Below are 18,346 nucleotides of genomic sequence, written 5' to 3'. Positions count from 1 at the left end.
TGCCTTTTTTCTTCAATTGTAAAGATCAACTGAATTATTTGCACATACTATTAAGTAGGTACTTAATAAATGCTTGGTTTCTGCCTTTCTTCATCATTTGCAATGGGATACTTTGTCCTTTAGTCTTTTTTGGCATCTGAGAATCATTTGCTTTTTCACTCTGAGCAATATGGACATCCCCATTGTTGTTTTCACTTGGATAAGAATCCTGCAAAGATTTGTACTGTCCTACTTGTGCCTTCTTTTGTTGTGTTTAAATCTGCATACCTTTTGTAGAAGTTTGAAGCAACCTGATATAGTGGATAGACTGGAGGAACAGGAGTTTAAACAGGAGTCTTGAGTTTAAATCTTGCCTCTCTCATTTATTAGCTACATGATGTGGGCAAGTCATTGAATTACTTTCTCAGTTTCCTCGTCGGTAAAATAGATCTAATAATACCTGTAGTACTTCACAGAATTGTGAAACTCAAATGAGGCACTTGACCAATCTTAAAGTACCATATAGATGTCATTTGTTATGTGTCTGAATGTTGGAATCAAGATCACAGAATCACAGATTTAGAGATGGGAAGGATTTTAGGGATTATCTATCCCAACTCTTATTCAACCCATGTTGAAACTGATCCCAAGAGAAGTGAGATGATCCAACAGAGTCAGAATTTGAACTCGGGCCTCTGACTACAAATCCAGTGTTATTTTTGTTGTTCCCATGTTGTTTTTCACTCCACCTACCTAAAGTGTTTTAGTGTGGTCTCCAAATATATGCACAAGGGGCACCTTTCAATTATAGCTTGATGGTGATGATGGATGATGATATCATTAAAAATGTAGGCATGTATGGGAGGGTAAAAAAATTAGTCATTTCTGAACTGGGATATTGGAATTGGGTTAAAATGATTGGAGGATGTCACTAGGAAAAGAGAGTTTACAAGGTTGTGTTTACAATGTCTACACTCAGTTGGGGTGTTGGGTGGGAGGGGGAGGTAGAGGAAAATTACCTAACTAGAACTACCATCCTTCTGGCATCTAATTCCCTTGTCATATAAATTAAAGGACTTATAATGACTAGAGGAAAGGAGAAACAAAGAGAACCTAGAATAGCTCCTTCACCTTTTAGTCCTTCTTGCATGTGTCACCTGTGTCTTTGGTGAGGAGAAAGAACAATAGAATCTATGAAGTAGATGGGAATTAGAAATCATCTAGAATGTTAAGCTTCTTAATTCATTTAGGATCTCCATTTCATCCCCCTCCAGCATCTTTGATAGATGATCAGATATGAAGAATATCATATTAACTTCATCTCTTCCTATTTAAAATTCAGAGTTCTGGCCAGTGAAATTTGTCTTTAATTTTGATTGATTTATCTATAACAGTTCTCTCTAAAGTATACACTGTATGTGTATTGTGGGTTGGAGACTTAGAAGGTTGTTTCCTGAACCTAACTAGGCTGTAGCACAACCATAAAGAATGTGTGATTAACCAATCTAAGGGTGGGAATTTAGGTTACTTTACACTCTCACTAAAATAAGCAATTGGATGGTTTGTCTCCAACATAACCATACCAATGCTTATCTCCTAATCTTAGAGACTGGGCATCAGCCTCTCAGGTTAATGGTGAGACATTTTGGGTAGAACACAGTAGGCATCACTGTGATTTGCATGACAGATTTCATTACATTATCTTTGCCCCAAAATTCATCCATGCCTTTAACAAATTGTCCTATTTCTGGTGAAGGTACCACCATCTAAGTCAGCCATATTCATACCCATGATGTCATTGTTGATATTCAATCAGTTGTCAAATCTTGTTTCTAGCTCCATGATGTTTCACATCTATTCCCTCCCTCTACTAACATAGATACCTCCCTTGTTCTTTGGTTCATCCTTTCTTATCTAGACTATTATAATAGCCTTGGTGGGGAAAGGGGAAAGGGAGTAGGGAGAGGCAAACAGAGTAAAAGTGACTTGCCCTGAAGTCATAAAGCCAGTGAGTGTCTAAGGCTAGATTTTAACTCAGGTTCTCCTGTCTCTAAAACCTCTAATAGACTTTTAATTTTTCTTCCTTAAATATTCCCTTACCCCAATCCATCCTCCACTTAGCTACCAAAGTAATTTGTCTGGAGTGAAGGTCTGATCATATCATTTCACTACCCAATAAATTTGACTAGCTCCTTTTAAATACAAGAACCAAATGTTATTCCTTTTCTAGCTTGTTCTTTTTTGTTTCTATTTTTGTATATTTTATATTATTGGTATATTATATTATTTGCATAGCAGCAAACACATATATGTATAATTTATAAATAAGTAAAAATACATTTATTCAGGATGAAGTTGAATATTAAAAATAATTTTTTATTGATGGGATATGTAATTTAAAAAGCACGGAGACCATTGATCTATAGTACAAACCAACATGTAGGATTTTGCATTCATTCTCATTTCCATATTACATTTGACCTACTAACTTAGCCTGTTGAAATGTTTTTGATCTAGATTCCATTATCTAACATGCTGGCTATCTCTCCCAGATTTTTGAAATAGCTGCAAATTTTGCAATCACATCATATATGCATTCACATAAGTCACTGGTTTTAAAAATGGTGACTGGAAAAAAGACAACTAGCAGAGTCCTGTGGCCTTGTATTAAATGAACCTCTCTGGAGGCTGTCACTAATCCATTAATTAATACTCTTAGATTTTGGTCTTTCAACCAACTACTTTTAATCTTTCAGTGGTGCCAATCTTTTAGTGTGTTTGAGAAATCCACTCAACACTTCTCTATCATTCATAAGTATATCATGAAAAAGCAAAATAAAATTCGGGTAGTTTTACTTTTTCTTTGTCTTTGCTAGCTAGTAGTATTATTATCAGTTCTTTAATTCCCAACTTAGATTAGAGTTTTTTGCTTGTCCTTAATGAATCAGACAGCGGACCTTACTTGGGCTTGAGCATTTGACATTCTTCTTACACAAAAGGTGAAGTGACTAGTGCTTTTGCCAGTCTACTGAAATTTATAGATCATTGTCATTACTTAAATTCTTTCTGAAGCATTGAAATCAATTGTGTTTAGTACCTAGTCAGCAAAAAATAATTAGTTAAAATTGGAAGCCCCCAGATAAAAGATTTCTTCCTTCTGGAAGCCAAACTCCAAGCAAACTCTTCTACAAACTGCTCTCATTCTTCTCTTTCCCCATCTCTGTCCTGGGAATCCATAGTAGTGGCCTCCAGCTGTCTCTCTTTCTTCCTCATGAGGTCTTTTCTCTCTATTTTTCTACTCTTCACTCAGTCATTTTTTTGTTATATTGTTGATATAACATCATAATTTCTGTTGCTTGCTCTGGATACATTTAAAAAGTATTTTATTTATTTGTTTCTCCAACCAAATGCAATGGTAGTTTTTACCCACCATTTTTTTTGCAAGGTTTTGGGTTTTACATTTTTCTCCTTCCCCTTTTCCCTGACAGAAAGTAATTTGATATAGATTCTAGGGGTGGCTAGGTGGCGCAGTGGATAGAGCACCAGCCCTGGAGTCAGGAGTACCTGAGTTCAAATTTGACCCCAAACAATTAATAATTACCTAGCTGTATGGCCTTGGGCAAGTCCATTGCCTTGCAAAAAAAACTAACAAAACACACAACTGATATAGATTCTATCTACATTTATAACACCATGGGTTCCTTCCTTCTCTATCACTCACTCTAAAATCACTTGGGTCACTTCTTCCCACAGTTCCTGTCATTTTTACTTTTGCAACTATTTTCTCTTTTCTGGTCAGAATCAGTCCTAGAATAGCATCTGTTTTGGTCACCTTCATTTACCTTAAAAAGACAAAGGTGCTTGTCTATAGGATAAGACTTGAGTTTTCCTGCCAATCACTGGAGAATATTTAAATCTGAATAGACCTTAGAGATCATCTGTTCCAACTTCCTCATTTTACTGAAGAGAAAACCTTGTTCTCACTCTCTCATAATATATATATATATATATATATATATATATATATATATATATGTATATATATATACATATATATATATATTATGTCTCACACATTTATATATACATATATATGTATATATTTCACCCATTCATCCATTCATGCTGCATTCATTCAACAAGGACATAGTATTTAGAGCTACATGGAAAATTAGAGGTTATTTAGTTCAACTGTCTCATTTTATAGGGGAGGAAACTGAGGCCAAGTGACTTTCCCAGGATCACACATGTTAGTGAGTGACAAATCTGGAATATGAACTAAGGTCTTCAGATTCTAAACATACAATGCTACATACACCAGGTTGCCATGCCTCTAAAGCTGACTAAATGAGATTTTCTTTTGCTGATTTTCTTTAGAAAATTTCGAATGCCATAGCCATTTACAAATAGTAAAAATCCTTTATTGTTATCAACATTATCATATTATCAAATGATAAAAGTAGCTTAGTGTCTAATGTCATAGCAGGGAAAAAGAAAAAAGTACACAGAGATACTCTGGGTCTCTTGGATTGGTTTGAACTTTGGGGCTCTATAGAAAAGGAGATTTTTGGAGCGATTATCATTTTAATACTTTATACTGTGCTTTGGCTCATAGTAGGTATAAAACAAAGCTGACTGAATTAATATCTTCAAATTATAATGACAATCAAAACAAATTTCTGTAATCATTCAAATCCACTATTGATAACCCAAGCACAAATCCAAATTAAAATCAAGTGAGTTTATGAATCAAGAAAGTAAAACTGGTAATTAATTTAAAATATTACAGAAGAGTCTTCATTTCCTCAGTGAAGATACTTTCTCCATCTATAGATACCAATCTCTGAATGCCCTAATAGAAATTTTCATAAATTTTTGTGACCAAAGATAGCATTATCCATTGGTCAAAGATATGTACCAAGTAGTCAATCTTCACTGATGAGTCTTTGAAACTTATGCTGGTTCATGATAGAATCATAGATTTAAAATTGCTTAGCCTCCAAACCAACCCCCTTATTTTACAGAGGAACCTATGGTCCTTAGAGTTTAAATGACTTTCCCAAGGTTACATGACAATAGTAGTAAATGGCAGAGCTGGGATCCAAACCTAGGCCTTCATACTCCATATCCAGAACATTTCCTATTTTTCCACATTTGCATGACAGACTTAGAGTTTATTCCTGGGCCAATATTAGACCTTTCTAGCTTGGTGGTATCTACCTGAGTTTGCAATCTGTTGGCATAGCCTTTGACAACTCAGGTTTGCCTCCATGTCATGATGGAACACCAGAGTGGGATGTCAGTGGAGGAAACCAAAATTAACATCAGAAAATCAATTTTTAAAATTGCTTTTAGTTCAGTGAAGGGGAAAAAAAGTAACCCAGGATTCCAAAGAAACAAAGCCAATACTATAGTGAATGAAATCATTGAATTAAGAGGCTTAAGATTACTACCCTCAGTGGAGTATTCTGTGATGGGAGATAGCTTTGCAATGCATATGTTGATAGATAAGCTCATTGGTTTAGTGTTTGATTTACTGCATGTGAAATAAGTGGACTGATAATGGAGGCTAGGTGAAGCACTGTTCTTCTTGGAGTGAAATTCAATTTAAGAAGGTTGTTTTTGACTCCATCCAAAAGGTGTTAGTTACAGAGATAACAAAGGGCCTTGAATTTTACCTTAAAGGTCCTTCAGCATAGACTCCCAGGATAGAACTATGGGGAGACTTCAGGGGATGTATACATTTCAACCCTCTTTATAAAGAATTTGTTCCTGCTGAATTGAGTGTCTGAGTGTGAGTAGAGGAAGATGAAAGTTAGTGAAGCATATCATAATAGACCTTGATCAAGAATCAGAAGAAAGGAAAGAAAGAAAGAAGGAAGGAAGGTAGGAAGGAAGAAGGGAGGGTGGGAGGAGATTATTGGTTTAGTTTTAAAATGCAATATTATCTGTTTTATTATATTTTTATTTATTTTGTTAAATATTTCCTAATTACATTTTAATATGGTTCAGATCACAATCCAGAGCCTCTTTTTGATACTTCAGGTATAGACAGTCAATGTGAAAAATTAATTCCCTCAGAGTTTTGGATTTTCAGTGACCTGGAAAATCCCTTCCTGACCAAATAGGAATCATCTCCACTTCTGATAGAACCAGTTAGGTAGCAAATGACTCACATAGCAACAATTTTCATGCCTTCAACAGATTTATATGAAGTACCTAGTATTATACACCAGGTTCCATACAAGGACTACCAAAAAAAATGATACAGTCCTTATATTCTAGGAGCTTATAGTCTATTAAAATGAAGTGTATTAACAATATGCATTAACAAATTCTATTACCTCACCAACCTTAAGACATCATGTCTTAAGTGAACTGTTTTTATTATGTTACAGATAAGGAAACTGGAGCTTTGCAAACTCTGACTTATTCAAGGTCACATGGCTCATTAATGACAAAGTCAGAATCCCTACCTCCTAGTCCTGTCATGTCTTATGTGGGTCACCATGCTTTTCTCCTACCATAGATACCTAGCCAGGGATGGGAATGATACATAATGCCACTTTCTTGGACTCTGATCTTTTATACTATCAGTCCTCATTTTCTCTTTTCTCTTCTAGGCTCCCCTTACTATTACAGTGCAGCTGCCCGAGGAGCAGCTCCCCCTGCGGCTGCCACTGCCTATGACCGCCATTGACCCCAGGAGTGAAGAAATGCAAGCACTTACTACACATATCATTCAGGACTATGACGTCTGAATCACTGAGACATATCCATGCCAACCAGACTGCACAAGAAAGGACAAGAGAATAGCCAATAAGATTCCACAGTCTCAACAAAATGTTATTCTTTACAAGGGGCAAACTAATGTGGGGTTGGTGGTTTTTAATTTTCCCCTCTCGCTTTCTTGCTCCCCCCCCCCCCCATTGTTGTTGTTGGGTTTTATTTGTTTGCTTCTAAGAGGAAATCAATGAGATTTTTACTTATGTTGACTGGGTCTCAGAAAACCAACCAACCGAAAACCAGTTATGCTGACATTCCTCCCTGTTCACAGGATAGACTGCTCTTGGGAGCAGCCAATGTGCTAGGCCCCAGGCCAATTGCCTCTGGTTTTCTCCAGGTACATCCAAGGAAGAGCCAAACAAATATATTCTTGGGCAGAGTTTTCCTCCTGGATGACCCTGAAGTGGGCATCTCCACATCATCTGCCTCTCTATGGGCATTTGTTTGGGGTGGTCAAGAAAGATTGCTCTTTTCAGCTGAAAGCCGCATCGATGTAAATAATGCCTCGCTTTTTTGTGTGTGTGGGGAAGAGAATGGCTAAGTATACATTGTAAATGCTTTTACACATGATGGGCTCAAAATGCATTGACAAGTGAAATGCATTTTGAAACTGGTTCACTGAGTCAGAATTCAGTAAGCTTTAACCAACCTGAGACACAACCAGGTGGTATTTTCTTTGTGGTCATCCTTTGGCCTGAAGTGATTTTTTTCATTTGTTTGTTTGTTTGTTTATTTGCGCAGTATTCCATAGGAGAGGCCTTGGGTAGGAGAACATGCTGTTTTAGAGGCATGGAACACAAGGAACAAGTGAAACCCCTGGGCAGGTTGTGACATTTTGCAGCTTTCTATCAATTCGTCTTTCTTTGTAACCATCCTTGAATACACTGGAAACACATTTTCTAGTTCCTAGCAGTGCTAACTTCGAGGAAGAATTTCTTAGTCAGCTTCTGACATGCTGTATGTAAATCTAAATGGGCAGGTGAAACTCACTGATTTTCTAAAAGAAAAAGAAAAGAAAACAATCCTCAGTCTGATGAGATATCATGTTAATAGCCTGAGTCATCCTTGGCTTGGCCCCACCACTCATCGTACATTACAGATCATGTTTTCCAAATCATGGAAATTTGGAGAACATAATGTTGGTGATTTCCCTAGCTACTCTTTGAAAACCAAGACACTTTCCCCAGTATTATATCATTATAGTTATAAGGTAAATTTTTTCTTCCCACCCCCCAGAAAATAAGCCCACTAATACAGCAGTGATATTTTATTTAATGTCCCATTCTCTTTAGGAAAAAAAAAGAATAAAACTGAGTAGCTCAAAAATACTTCAACAATTCAACTCAACAAACATTTTTTTAAACACTTAATCTGTGCAGGGGCACTGGACTAGGTATTGGGGATACAACATAAATAAGAAACAGTCCCTGCCCTCAAGGAATTTATAATCTTGTAGGGAGATGAGGCATGTACATATATAAATAAAATACAAATTAGATTATGATCAATGTGTAGGCAAGGTCCAAACAAAATTCTGTGAGATTCAAGGAGGAAGGGGTCATTTTCCTCTGTGGGGGGAGATTCTTTATGGTACTTGAGCTGAGCCTTGGAAAAAGGGAAGATTTCAGCAAATGGAGATGGGATTGTGATGGGAGAAGGAATCCATTTTAAGACTAAGGGATTAGTGTGACTCAATGCATAAAAGTAGGAAAGAAAAAGAAGAGATTGAAGAATGGAACAGATTATCTGAACTGTGAAGTCCATGAAGAAGGATAGGAGGAAATAAAGCTGGAAACACAGACTAAACCAAATTATGGAGAGCCTTGAATTCCAGATTTGTAGATAATATTGAGTCATTCAGTGTGATTGATCAGGAAGTGATGTGATCAGAGATTTGCACTGGCTAAGGCATATTTCAATCATCATCTATACTCAGAAACCCACATAATCTGTTTATTTATTTTCCCCCAAGAACAGTCAGGTTCAACTTGCTTTACTCAATTGTCAATTAGGTTTGCATTATCATCTTGAACAATGTCATCAGAACGTCTGATAAAATGAATGAATGTGTTTCTCACCCTTGCTAAATGAAAGGCAAATTAGGATCCATTATTTCATTAATTCATTCAGTAAGTGTTTATTAAGGAACTCCTTTGTACTTGGTACTATTATAAGAGACACTGAGGTGGGAAAGGAGAGATCATAAAAAGAAAAAATATAAGATGAACCCTGCCTTTGATTAGTTAGACAGAAAAACAACATGTTGCTTAAAGGGAAATATAAAGCAGACTATGATCAGATACTAAAATATGAGGTATAGGGGAAAAAGTGTTTTAGGTGTTGGAATATCACTGTAGACTGAGGTAGGTAAAATCATTGTTGAGAGGGTTGAGCAAAGAAAGTTTCACAGATTTTTACTCAAGTTAGGTCTTGAAAGATGAGTAGGATTTAGATAGGCAAAGGAAAGATTAAAGCAATGGTTGTTATTCAGTCATTTCAGTCATATCCAACTCATGATCATATTTGGAATTTTCTTGGCAAATTTATTGGAGTGGTTTGCCATTTCCTTCTCCAGCTCATTTTACACATAAGGAACTGAGGCAAACAGGGTCAGATGACTTGCCCAGGGTCATACAGTCTGAGTTCAGATTTAAACTTAAGAAGATCAGTCTTCCTCACTCGAGGCTTGGCACCCTAAACTGAACCAACTAGCTGCTCTTCTGAGCAATGGAGCATAGCATAAATGAGGGCACAAAGAATGTTTGGTGTGGCCTTTTGAAACAGGTATGTGGGTGATAATTATCAGCTCAAACCCTGTCATAATATTGTTTTCAATTGGACTTATAGAGTTTCTGAAAATGAAGCCTCATTACATTCTGATTTCATATTTTAGTATTGTAAAACCTTGCAAACTAAGTATAAAGAAGGAAGGAGTTTTCTCTATTGAAATATAAGCTGTTAGAAAAAAATGCAATTTACTCCAATCAAGGAATTGTTCCACTGTGCATTCCCATGTTATAGCTTTTGTGTGGGGTCCAAGGGCTACCACCATTTTTTTCCACCATCCCAGTACAGAGAAACAGATTCCTGGAGAAGACAGATAGGCAATAGATGAAACTGCAAATCAGTGCAGATTTCAAATCTGAGTTGAGTTTACTTATAATACACATATCTGCTGAGCAGTACCTGTACTGCGGAGCACTGGTTAGGTCACAGAATTCAAAATCAAAGATATTATAAAGCAAATGGTATCTGTTTATATATATTTAAAGTTTATGAAGTCTCCACACAGGTAATAACTGGGTCAGCTTAGGGATGTTAATCTCTTTGCTATAAAGATCTCATTATTTATGATCAGACTTATGATCTCCACTGAAAGGACAAGGTCACTGTACTGAGAGGAGCTGAAATCTATATTGCTGCCCTGACAAGGCAAGTGTCTTATTAATTTCATAGGAGTCAGATATATTGTTATTTCACAAGTGTTATACATTTGGCACAATTCCGAAATTAGAAAAATATGGCACTGAAGTTGCCATTTTAATCATAGGATATATAGGTAAACTAAACAAAGAAATCATGTCATTATGTTTGGTAATCTTAGCATTCTTCCATTCAGCTGCTCTGATCAGTTATTGATTAGATAGATAGTCAGTCCCATTAGGTATTTTAAATGATATGAATAATCAGTCTATAAATGTTGATTTGTTTTTAATGATCTGACCAAATTAGATAACTGAGTACATGACCATTATATAGCACTTGAAAGATTTAGCCCGGTCAACATAAAATTAGGTTAATTCACCATTGAGACAAGGCCACAAACTGCTTAGGTGATATGGGTGATTATGAAGATAAGTGCCATAAATATTATTATTTAGATTCATCCTATGAATGTCAATTTGCTTACAGGCAAAAATATCTTAAGATATGTTATCCATGTAATGTGCCACTCCTAGAGTATAAATAAAATAAGCACACCTGCCTACCTTGATTACACATACAGCATATGACACTTTATGGGACTACTGATACTTGGAAGATAGTAATCATGGGTAGAAAGTTACCTTCTTCAGTGTACATATATTAACTTGGTAATGAACAAGTTACTAGTCATTGCTATAGATGCTTCTGCCAAATTTCTGCTTCAGTCAGCATTATCCCTTTCTTGTAAGCTATTACACAATTCCTGGTTTTGCTGAGCAATAGCTCAGGCTAACTATGTTCTATGATAACATTTGCATCAATGACAGAAAAAAATACCAGGGGTGTCCAACATAGGCCTATGCATTTTAAAAGGATAAATCTCTTTTTTTCTCATTGGAATAGAAGGAACATACCTCTTCTTTCTTACTGTTCTTTTGAATACATTTGTTCATTTGAATACAACAAAGTTCTTTTGAATACATTTTAATATAGAAATAATGGTGACAAGGGTCTTAATCCTAATGATTTTAGGGGGTGAAAGAAAGATCTGGACATAAAATTTTTGGAATGGGACCTCTTCTCCTGGTGTTTAGGAAACTCACTGAAACAATCCAAATCAATACTTCACATCATTTATAGTCTAAGAGGATTATTTAGTATTTAACCTCCGAGAGGTGGTGATTTGCCCATGGTCACATAACCTCTTTGTCAGAGGAATCTGGTTCTCCTTCACTTAACTCTACCAGGCTGGCTCTTCCTGAAGTGGTACTATAGAACTCCTTAAAAATAAGGAGAGCTTTAGTAGTGTTTTGATTAAAGGAAGCCAAGAAGTCATTTGGCTGGCAAATACATTTGACAGTTTTCTGACCTTAAATTCTATGGACCTCTGAGAACCCAAGTTCCAATTCAAGATATTGTTTCAAAGGAAACTTTTGTTATTCTAAAGAATTCATTTTTTGAGTCTTAGCCCTTTCATCCCTTTTAGAACAGTGTTGTGTTGCTAAACAACTCCTTATGTAGCAAGAGCTTCCTGCTCTGCTACTTATTAACTATAACTGAGCAAGTCTCTTGTCTTTCATTTCCTGGTGTGCAGACAGCTATATAAGGGAGTTCAACTAGTCCAGAGATTCTTTTTTTAAGTTTTTTGCAAGGCAATGGGGTTAAGTGGCTTGCCCGAGGCCACACAGCTAGGTAATTATTAAGTGTCTGAGACCAGGTCCTCCTGACTCCAGGGCCGGTGCTCTGTCCACTGCACCACCTAGCCTCTCCCTAGTCCAGAGATTCTTAACCTTTTTTGAGTACTTCATCCCCGTGGCAGTTTGGTGAAGCCTTTGCCAGAATAATGTATTTAAGTGCATAAAATAAAATAAGACCAATACCATTAAAATGCAGTTATCCTAGGTCATAACCCACTAGACTAGATGGTCCCTAAAGCCCCTTTTGACCTTAATCCTAAAATTTCTCTGTCTCAAAGCATTGTGATTATAGAACATGAAACTTAAAGAGAATACGTGTCATCCCTTAAGCCAATAGTCCAAAGTTCTGTTCTAAACTTTGTAAAGAAGAAATCAGAGGAAGTATGACAGTCAGGAAGGAGTAGTGCTTTTGGTAGGGGGTGTTGATATCTGTCCTATGGAAGGTGAGGGAGCTTCAGAAGTTTTGGAGACTCGGCTTGATTTCGATAAGCCCTGAAATGTTTGGATGCTTATCCCAAGGATATCCAATTCTTTTGAGGTTTCATCCAACCTTTCCCACTGCTTTATTCTGCCACGACCTACCTTCATCTCTCATTGTCTTGCTGTAAGTATGCTTCACCTGCATTCTTTTTCTCCCCAAGCCTTTCTGGAGTCAGGAGAGATTCTAGACCTTGGCTCTACAAGCATCAGGCAGGGAACCTGAAAGTTCTAGAGTCAGAAGAGAACCTGCAAACTCCCACATAGCAAATTGGGAAAATCCATAAAAATATATTTCTAAAGAGGCAAAGAGGGGCACCTAAGAAGTCAGAAGAAGCCCACTGGTTCAGGGGAGGAAAACACTCAACCCCTTGGAGATTTATAGAAAAAGAAAATTTGCACAGGCCTAGATAAAGGATGGACTCCAAGAGGACTCCTTTTATCAAAACATTTATATGTCTGCTGTTGCTGGGCTTTTAATACATTTTCTGGTATAGGATGGGTCTAAACACATATTCAGTATGACTTTTAATTCAAATTTTCCTTATAATCTTTGGAAAACATGTTACAGTAAAATCTTTATTATGCATGTAAGACTTGAAAAAAAGATCTTAAAAATAAACTATACATGAAACATGACATGGAAAGGATCAAGACAATGCTTGTGACCATAACTAGATATGAAAATATAGTGGACACATTGGATTTTCTGAGGGAAATGGGTTTTTGAATTACTTGAGATGACCTGACAAGACCAACCCTATTATAACCTTTGAAAAGACATAGGTCCAGTTAACTTGAATGTGTCTTTGGCTGATGAGGTCATTTTCAGATTTTCTTCAGATTTTCCAGTTACATATACCCCCTTACCCACAGTCATTGTGAATTTGTTTTATTTTGCACATTTTGATCTACTTAAGTAGGCCTTAGAGATTTTGAAACAAAAGTGTATCTTTTAAAAAATCTAGAAAATGAATAATTGGAGAGTTGGACAGATGGGCCATGACTTTTAGCCTGTGATATGTACACCTATCACTGCTGGTACTTCAGACTATTGTCCTTAGTACCTGAGGTTTTACTCCTGCATATTCATGATGAGGCTGCAATATTGATCTCTTGTGCTCCCCCACTGTCATCCAGTCTTGCAAGCCTTGGCAAGTGCTTCATGGATTCAGTTCCCATGGGGGTTAATGTGCAGAGGAATGAATTGGAGCCATGAGCCCTGAGGATCACAGTTGACTTCTGAGTCTCCTAACAAACCTGTGATTTGAAAAGGCTGGAATCACAATATATACATACACACACACATACACAATGTGATTAAGTGATTTTTCATAGTTGAAGATATCACTTAGAATGAATTTAGTATATCCTATAATTGGAGGAAACTCTCTGGATGAGTTAATATTTCTTTTCTTTCCTAATTTCTAATTGGTTCATATCCTAAATGTAGCTAAAATGAAAAAAAATGAAGTGACTATTACAGGTAACCTCCCCAAATTAATTAGGTCTCCAATAACTCATTTCTCTCTGTGTGTGCATGTGTGTGTATGTGTATGTGTATATGTATAAGAGAGAGAAAAGGCATTTATTCCATCTTACTACTTTTGATAACTGTTTTCTTAAGTGCCTGATCAATAGGTAGCCTGCGCAATAGAGTAGAGTAAAATCTGAAAAAAATGTGAGAAACATCAGGACAGCAAAATTGAAAATATAAAGCTGGATTAGGGGTGAGGAAGATGGGAGAGGTTGTGATACCCCACTCCCCCATGGATAGAATGCAAGCATCTGGTTCATTAATACCATTTGAAATCAGATGCTTTGGAAGGGTGAATCGGTCCTGTGTGTTAATGGCTGTGGCCACAGAATATTGGGTCTTTCTTGTTGAAATAATTGCCACACTTTCTGCCATGTCTCTCATCTTCTCCTGAAAGTACCATTAAGAATGAATGATTTCATATGATAGATTTTTGATTTACAAACTGTGCATTTCCCTTGGAGTGGAACAGAAAGGAAACCATTTAATGGCTCTCTTATTTTCAAGCATGAATACATTTTAATGAAACTATTTTATTGTATTTGGGGAAGTGGAAAGTTGAACATTCCAGCCAATCAATAGCCAATTAATTGCTATAATGCTAAAAAAAAATAAACTCCATGTCCATTTAAAAATGTAGCATAAAAAGATCAAAGCTGTTTAGTATCACTTTTGCTCTTTGAGTTAATAGAACTTGGCACACAAACATAAAATGATACACACCATCCAAGACATGTTTGAAACTAGAAACACAAAGCATTTATTCTTTGCTGGCCCACTTACCAGATTTTTGCTTTGGTTCTTCAGCTATTCCTTCTCTGAACAGACGTACTAATTAGTGTTCCATTAATAGAACCTGATAGGAGGTGGGTGGCAGGACCCTTCCCTGAACATGATGATGTGCATTTGCCTGTTTTCACCCTGAATATGAACATGCCTTTTTGGCAGACCCTGCTGCCTATTTGGTTTCTCCCACTCGGTCCTCATATGTCTGAATCTCAGCCCAAAACATGGACAGTGGGAGATTGAATTCTTGCTTTCACTTTGCTCAGCATTGTTTTGGAAGACATTGTCTTGGTTTTCTTTTGCTGTTTTGTTTTGTTTTGTTTTTGTTTTTTCACTTTCTAGTGGCCTTTGTACATTCTGGATTTACAGAAATGCATTATGTTGCAAATGGAGCTCATTACCAAGAAAAGTGAGTCCCTTTTTTTTCCCTTTCTTAGAGACAGTTCACTTTGTCTTAGGGACTTCCAGCTTCAAAGAAAATAAAAACATATCTATTGTATCCGCCAAAGTTTGTGATGCCTGCATAGAAGCTTACTTGTAAAAAAAAAAAGTACAAAAGCTCAACAACAAAAAATACTATAGAAACACAATTGAATTGCCTTTGAAAATAGGAGACAAATCTGTCTCCAACAGATTAAAAACAATGCTTCTTTAAAATGTGTATGTTTTGTATTCTTTTTTTCTAGTAGAAAAGAACTGACTTGAAATTTGGTGGTTTTTTTCTTAGTGTTGTGTGTTGCTTTTGTGTGTAATAATATTTGAATGTAATTACAGCAGTGCCAATTTGCCAAAGATGTGGAACATATTTTTCTTTTGTGGGTGAGGAGGGATGGGGTGGGTGGGGATTGTGGGGATGGGGGTGGGGGTGCATTGTGGGACATAGGGGAATGGACTTTTTTCTTTTCTTTTTTCTCTTTTTTTTGCTTTTCATTTTTTTTTTCTTGTCAGTACTGGAATTTGTGATTTTATTCTAAGTTAAATGGTTGACTGCAACACCTTTCTTTTAGATTAGTAGAAGAAACATGCAATAAGATTGGCGTAGTTTCAATATCTGTGTGTCTTCATGAGAGTGGCTGTTACTTGTGAACAATTGATTTTATGTAACCTTTATGTGAGATAATTATTTGTAAATATTTGCCATAATTTTATTGGTTCCTAAAATAAAAGTAATTTTTTAAGTTCAAAGAACTTGATTCACCTTCATTTTTTATAAAATTATCTTGAATTTAATGGATCAATCATCTAATACTGGTTAAGTAGAGTAAATAATTCTATCTTTTTAATCCCTGTAACAATACCCCAAATTGCCTTCATGAATATCTGCATAGCTTAGAGTTCAAAGCTATTCTTTATTGTGCTCAGAGTCTCTGCCTACTGCTAGACCATTCAAGATTTATCATTTGTTGCTTTCAGTCATTTCACTCATGCAAAATTCTTCATGACCACATTAAGGGTTTTCTTGGCAAAGATATTGGAGTGGTTTGTCATTTCCTTCTCCAGCTCATTTTACAGATGAGGAAATTGAGGTGAAGAGGGCTAAGTTACTTGTCCAAAGTCACAAAGCTAATAAGTATCTGAGGTCAGATTTGAACTTTGAAAGATGAGTCTTCCTGACTTCAAAACCAGTGCTTTATCTACTAAGCCAACTAACTAGCTGCTCTAGGGGTTTATCATGTGACCTAATATAATAATGAGAATAAGGACAATTTACTTATAAATAGAATTAGAAAAGTATTTTGATGTCAAATGAAAAACAGTATAAAATATATCAAACTGTAAGCACTATCTCAATCACATTCTTTCACTTTCTTGTCTATTCTTCCATAGGGAACCTGGACCATGAGTTCTTTGCATTGGCTCATCATTGCTCCCCTAATGTAGAATGTTGTAAGCAACATAAAAGAGTAGAAAATTAAACCATTAGTTTAAGCCAAGGGTGATTTACTTGGATTGCAGAATATCTCATCACCCAAGGATTGTGTGCCCTCCCCCCCAACCCCAGGATTCAATAGCCACATTCCACATGAAGGAAAGGTCACATGATGTTTCTTTGATTGTGTTTCTTCTCCATGAGTCTACTTGAGGAATCTCATGGTAGATAGGTATTAAAATATTCATTGATGAGAGTTGCTAGACAATGTAATTTATGAAAAACTGGAATACTATGCATATGGTCTTACTCTTTGTGGATAAGGGAAGATAATATTCATATAGCTTATAAAGCATAAATTTATCTTATTTGATTTTTATAACCATAGAATGAGACATATAATGCAAGAATTATAATTTCCATTTTCTGTTTTAGGAAGATCTCTGTAAGTCAGAGTGATTTTCCAAATCAAGGCTAGGTGATTCAAAGTTTAGCACACTTTATACCATTCCCTGAATTTCTGCCCAATAGACAGAGAGAAGTATGTTCAGTGAAAGCACAAGATCCTTTATATTAATGCATAAGGCATGAGTCAGAGGAAAGTCTATCACAAAGAACAAAGAATTCAGTCAATATTTCCAACTGACAGTAAAATGTGTTTTTCACCAGTGTGACTTTTTCTCCAATGATGCTGTTTTTAAAATTAGGATACTTTCCTTAGTTTCCAGTTGCTCACAGTATATACAAAGTACCAAGATCTGGTACTTTGTATATTCAATATCCATGTCAAATAGGTCACCTCATTTTCTGGGCACCAGTTTCTTAATATGTACAATGAAGTAGTTGAACTAGATGACCACTAAATAACTTTCCATTTCTAACTTAAGAAAAACATGGTCCTTTAAAGTGAAAGAATATATCCATCCTACTATGAGTGCATCACTCTTGAGCTTGTCAAACATCAAATCAAATGCCTTCAATGGAAAATCATTTGTAAAGGGAACAATAATCCTGATATAGGACTGTGTAAATAGGTTGATCATATGCAGAATCTATGGTCACTTCCACTCTCTATTTGATGTTTTTCTAGTCAAGAATGGGGTGATTCTTAAGGATTGCTTCAAGATTTTTCCTGTCTCCAAATATGTCTTCCACTTGTTACCCTTGATGGTACCCTTCCTTTCTGCCCAGACAGGAATTCTTAATTTTTTAAGAGTTAGATAATAAGTACCTTCAGAAAATCACTGTTAAAATGGAAGTCTATTATGAAAGGGCTGCCCTAGGTGGTGCAGAGCCTGATATCAATCTTAGAATCAAGAACACTCATCTTCCTAAATTCAAATCTGACCTTAGACCCTGAGCAGGTCACTTAACCCTATTTGCCTCAGTTGTCTTATCTATAAAATTATCTAAAGAAATCATTCCAATATTTCTGCCAATAAATTCCATTGGGGATTTTTGCCTAACAAAAAGTTGGACCTGCCTGAAAAAATAACTGAACAAACTATTATGCAGGCATGGTCCTTAGTCCTTTCCCATTGTTCTTTCTGGTTCTGAAACACTGACTGGAAAATGAATATCAGGGATGGAGGTTTTCAGAACTGACAGTGAGAGGATATAAAGTAAACCAAAGAGGTCAGACACAGTGATGGGAGTCTATTTTCAGGACAAGTTGGGGGGTGAGAGAAAGGGAGGAGGGGAGGAGATAAAATGACACCAGTGAATCTAGAGCTGGCAATCAAGGCAGTGAACAATTTTCAGATACAGATATTTCACATATAGTCCTGA

The 18,346-nt window shown here is 36.2% G+C and overlaps 1 protein-coding gene across 4 annotated transcripts in view; it reads left to right on the top strand.

Moving 5' to 3' along the window:
- Window positions 1-15,501, top strand: part of PAX5 (paired box 5) — a 356,088-nt gene extending 340,587 nt beyond the window's left edge. For all 4 annotated transcript variants that reach the window (XM_074203322.1, XM_074203324.1, XM_074203323.1 and 1 more), the window contains one exon: window positions 6,603-15,501. In XM_074203322.1, coding sequence (XP_074059423.1) covers window positions 6,603-6,679 — 77 coding nt within the window. In that variant the 3' untranslated portion in view covers window positions 6,680-15,501. The remainder of the gene's footprint in view (window positions 1-6,602) is intronic.
- The last annotated feature ends 2,845 nt before the right edge of the window (window positions 15,502-18,346 follow it).

The sequence above is a fragment of the Macrotis lagotis genome, chromosome X, assembly GCF_037893015.1.
Source record: "Macrotis lagotis isolate mMagLag1 chromosome X, bilby.v1.9.chrom.fasta, whole genome shotgun sequence".
In the NCBI taxonomy this organism is placed as follows: Eukaryota; Metazoa; Chordata; class Mammalia; order Peramelemorphia; family Peramelidae; genus Macrotis; species Macrotis lagotis.
Note: the sequence above shows the minus strand (reverse complement) of the source record. Positions and strands in the feature narration are given on the sequence as shown.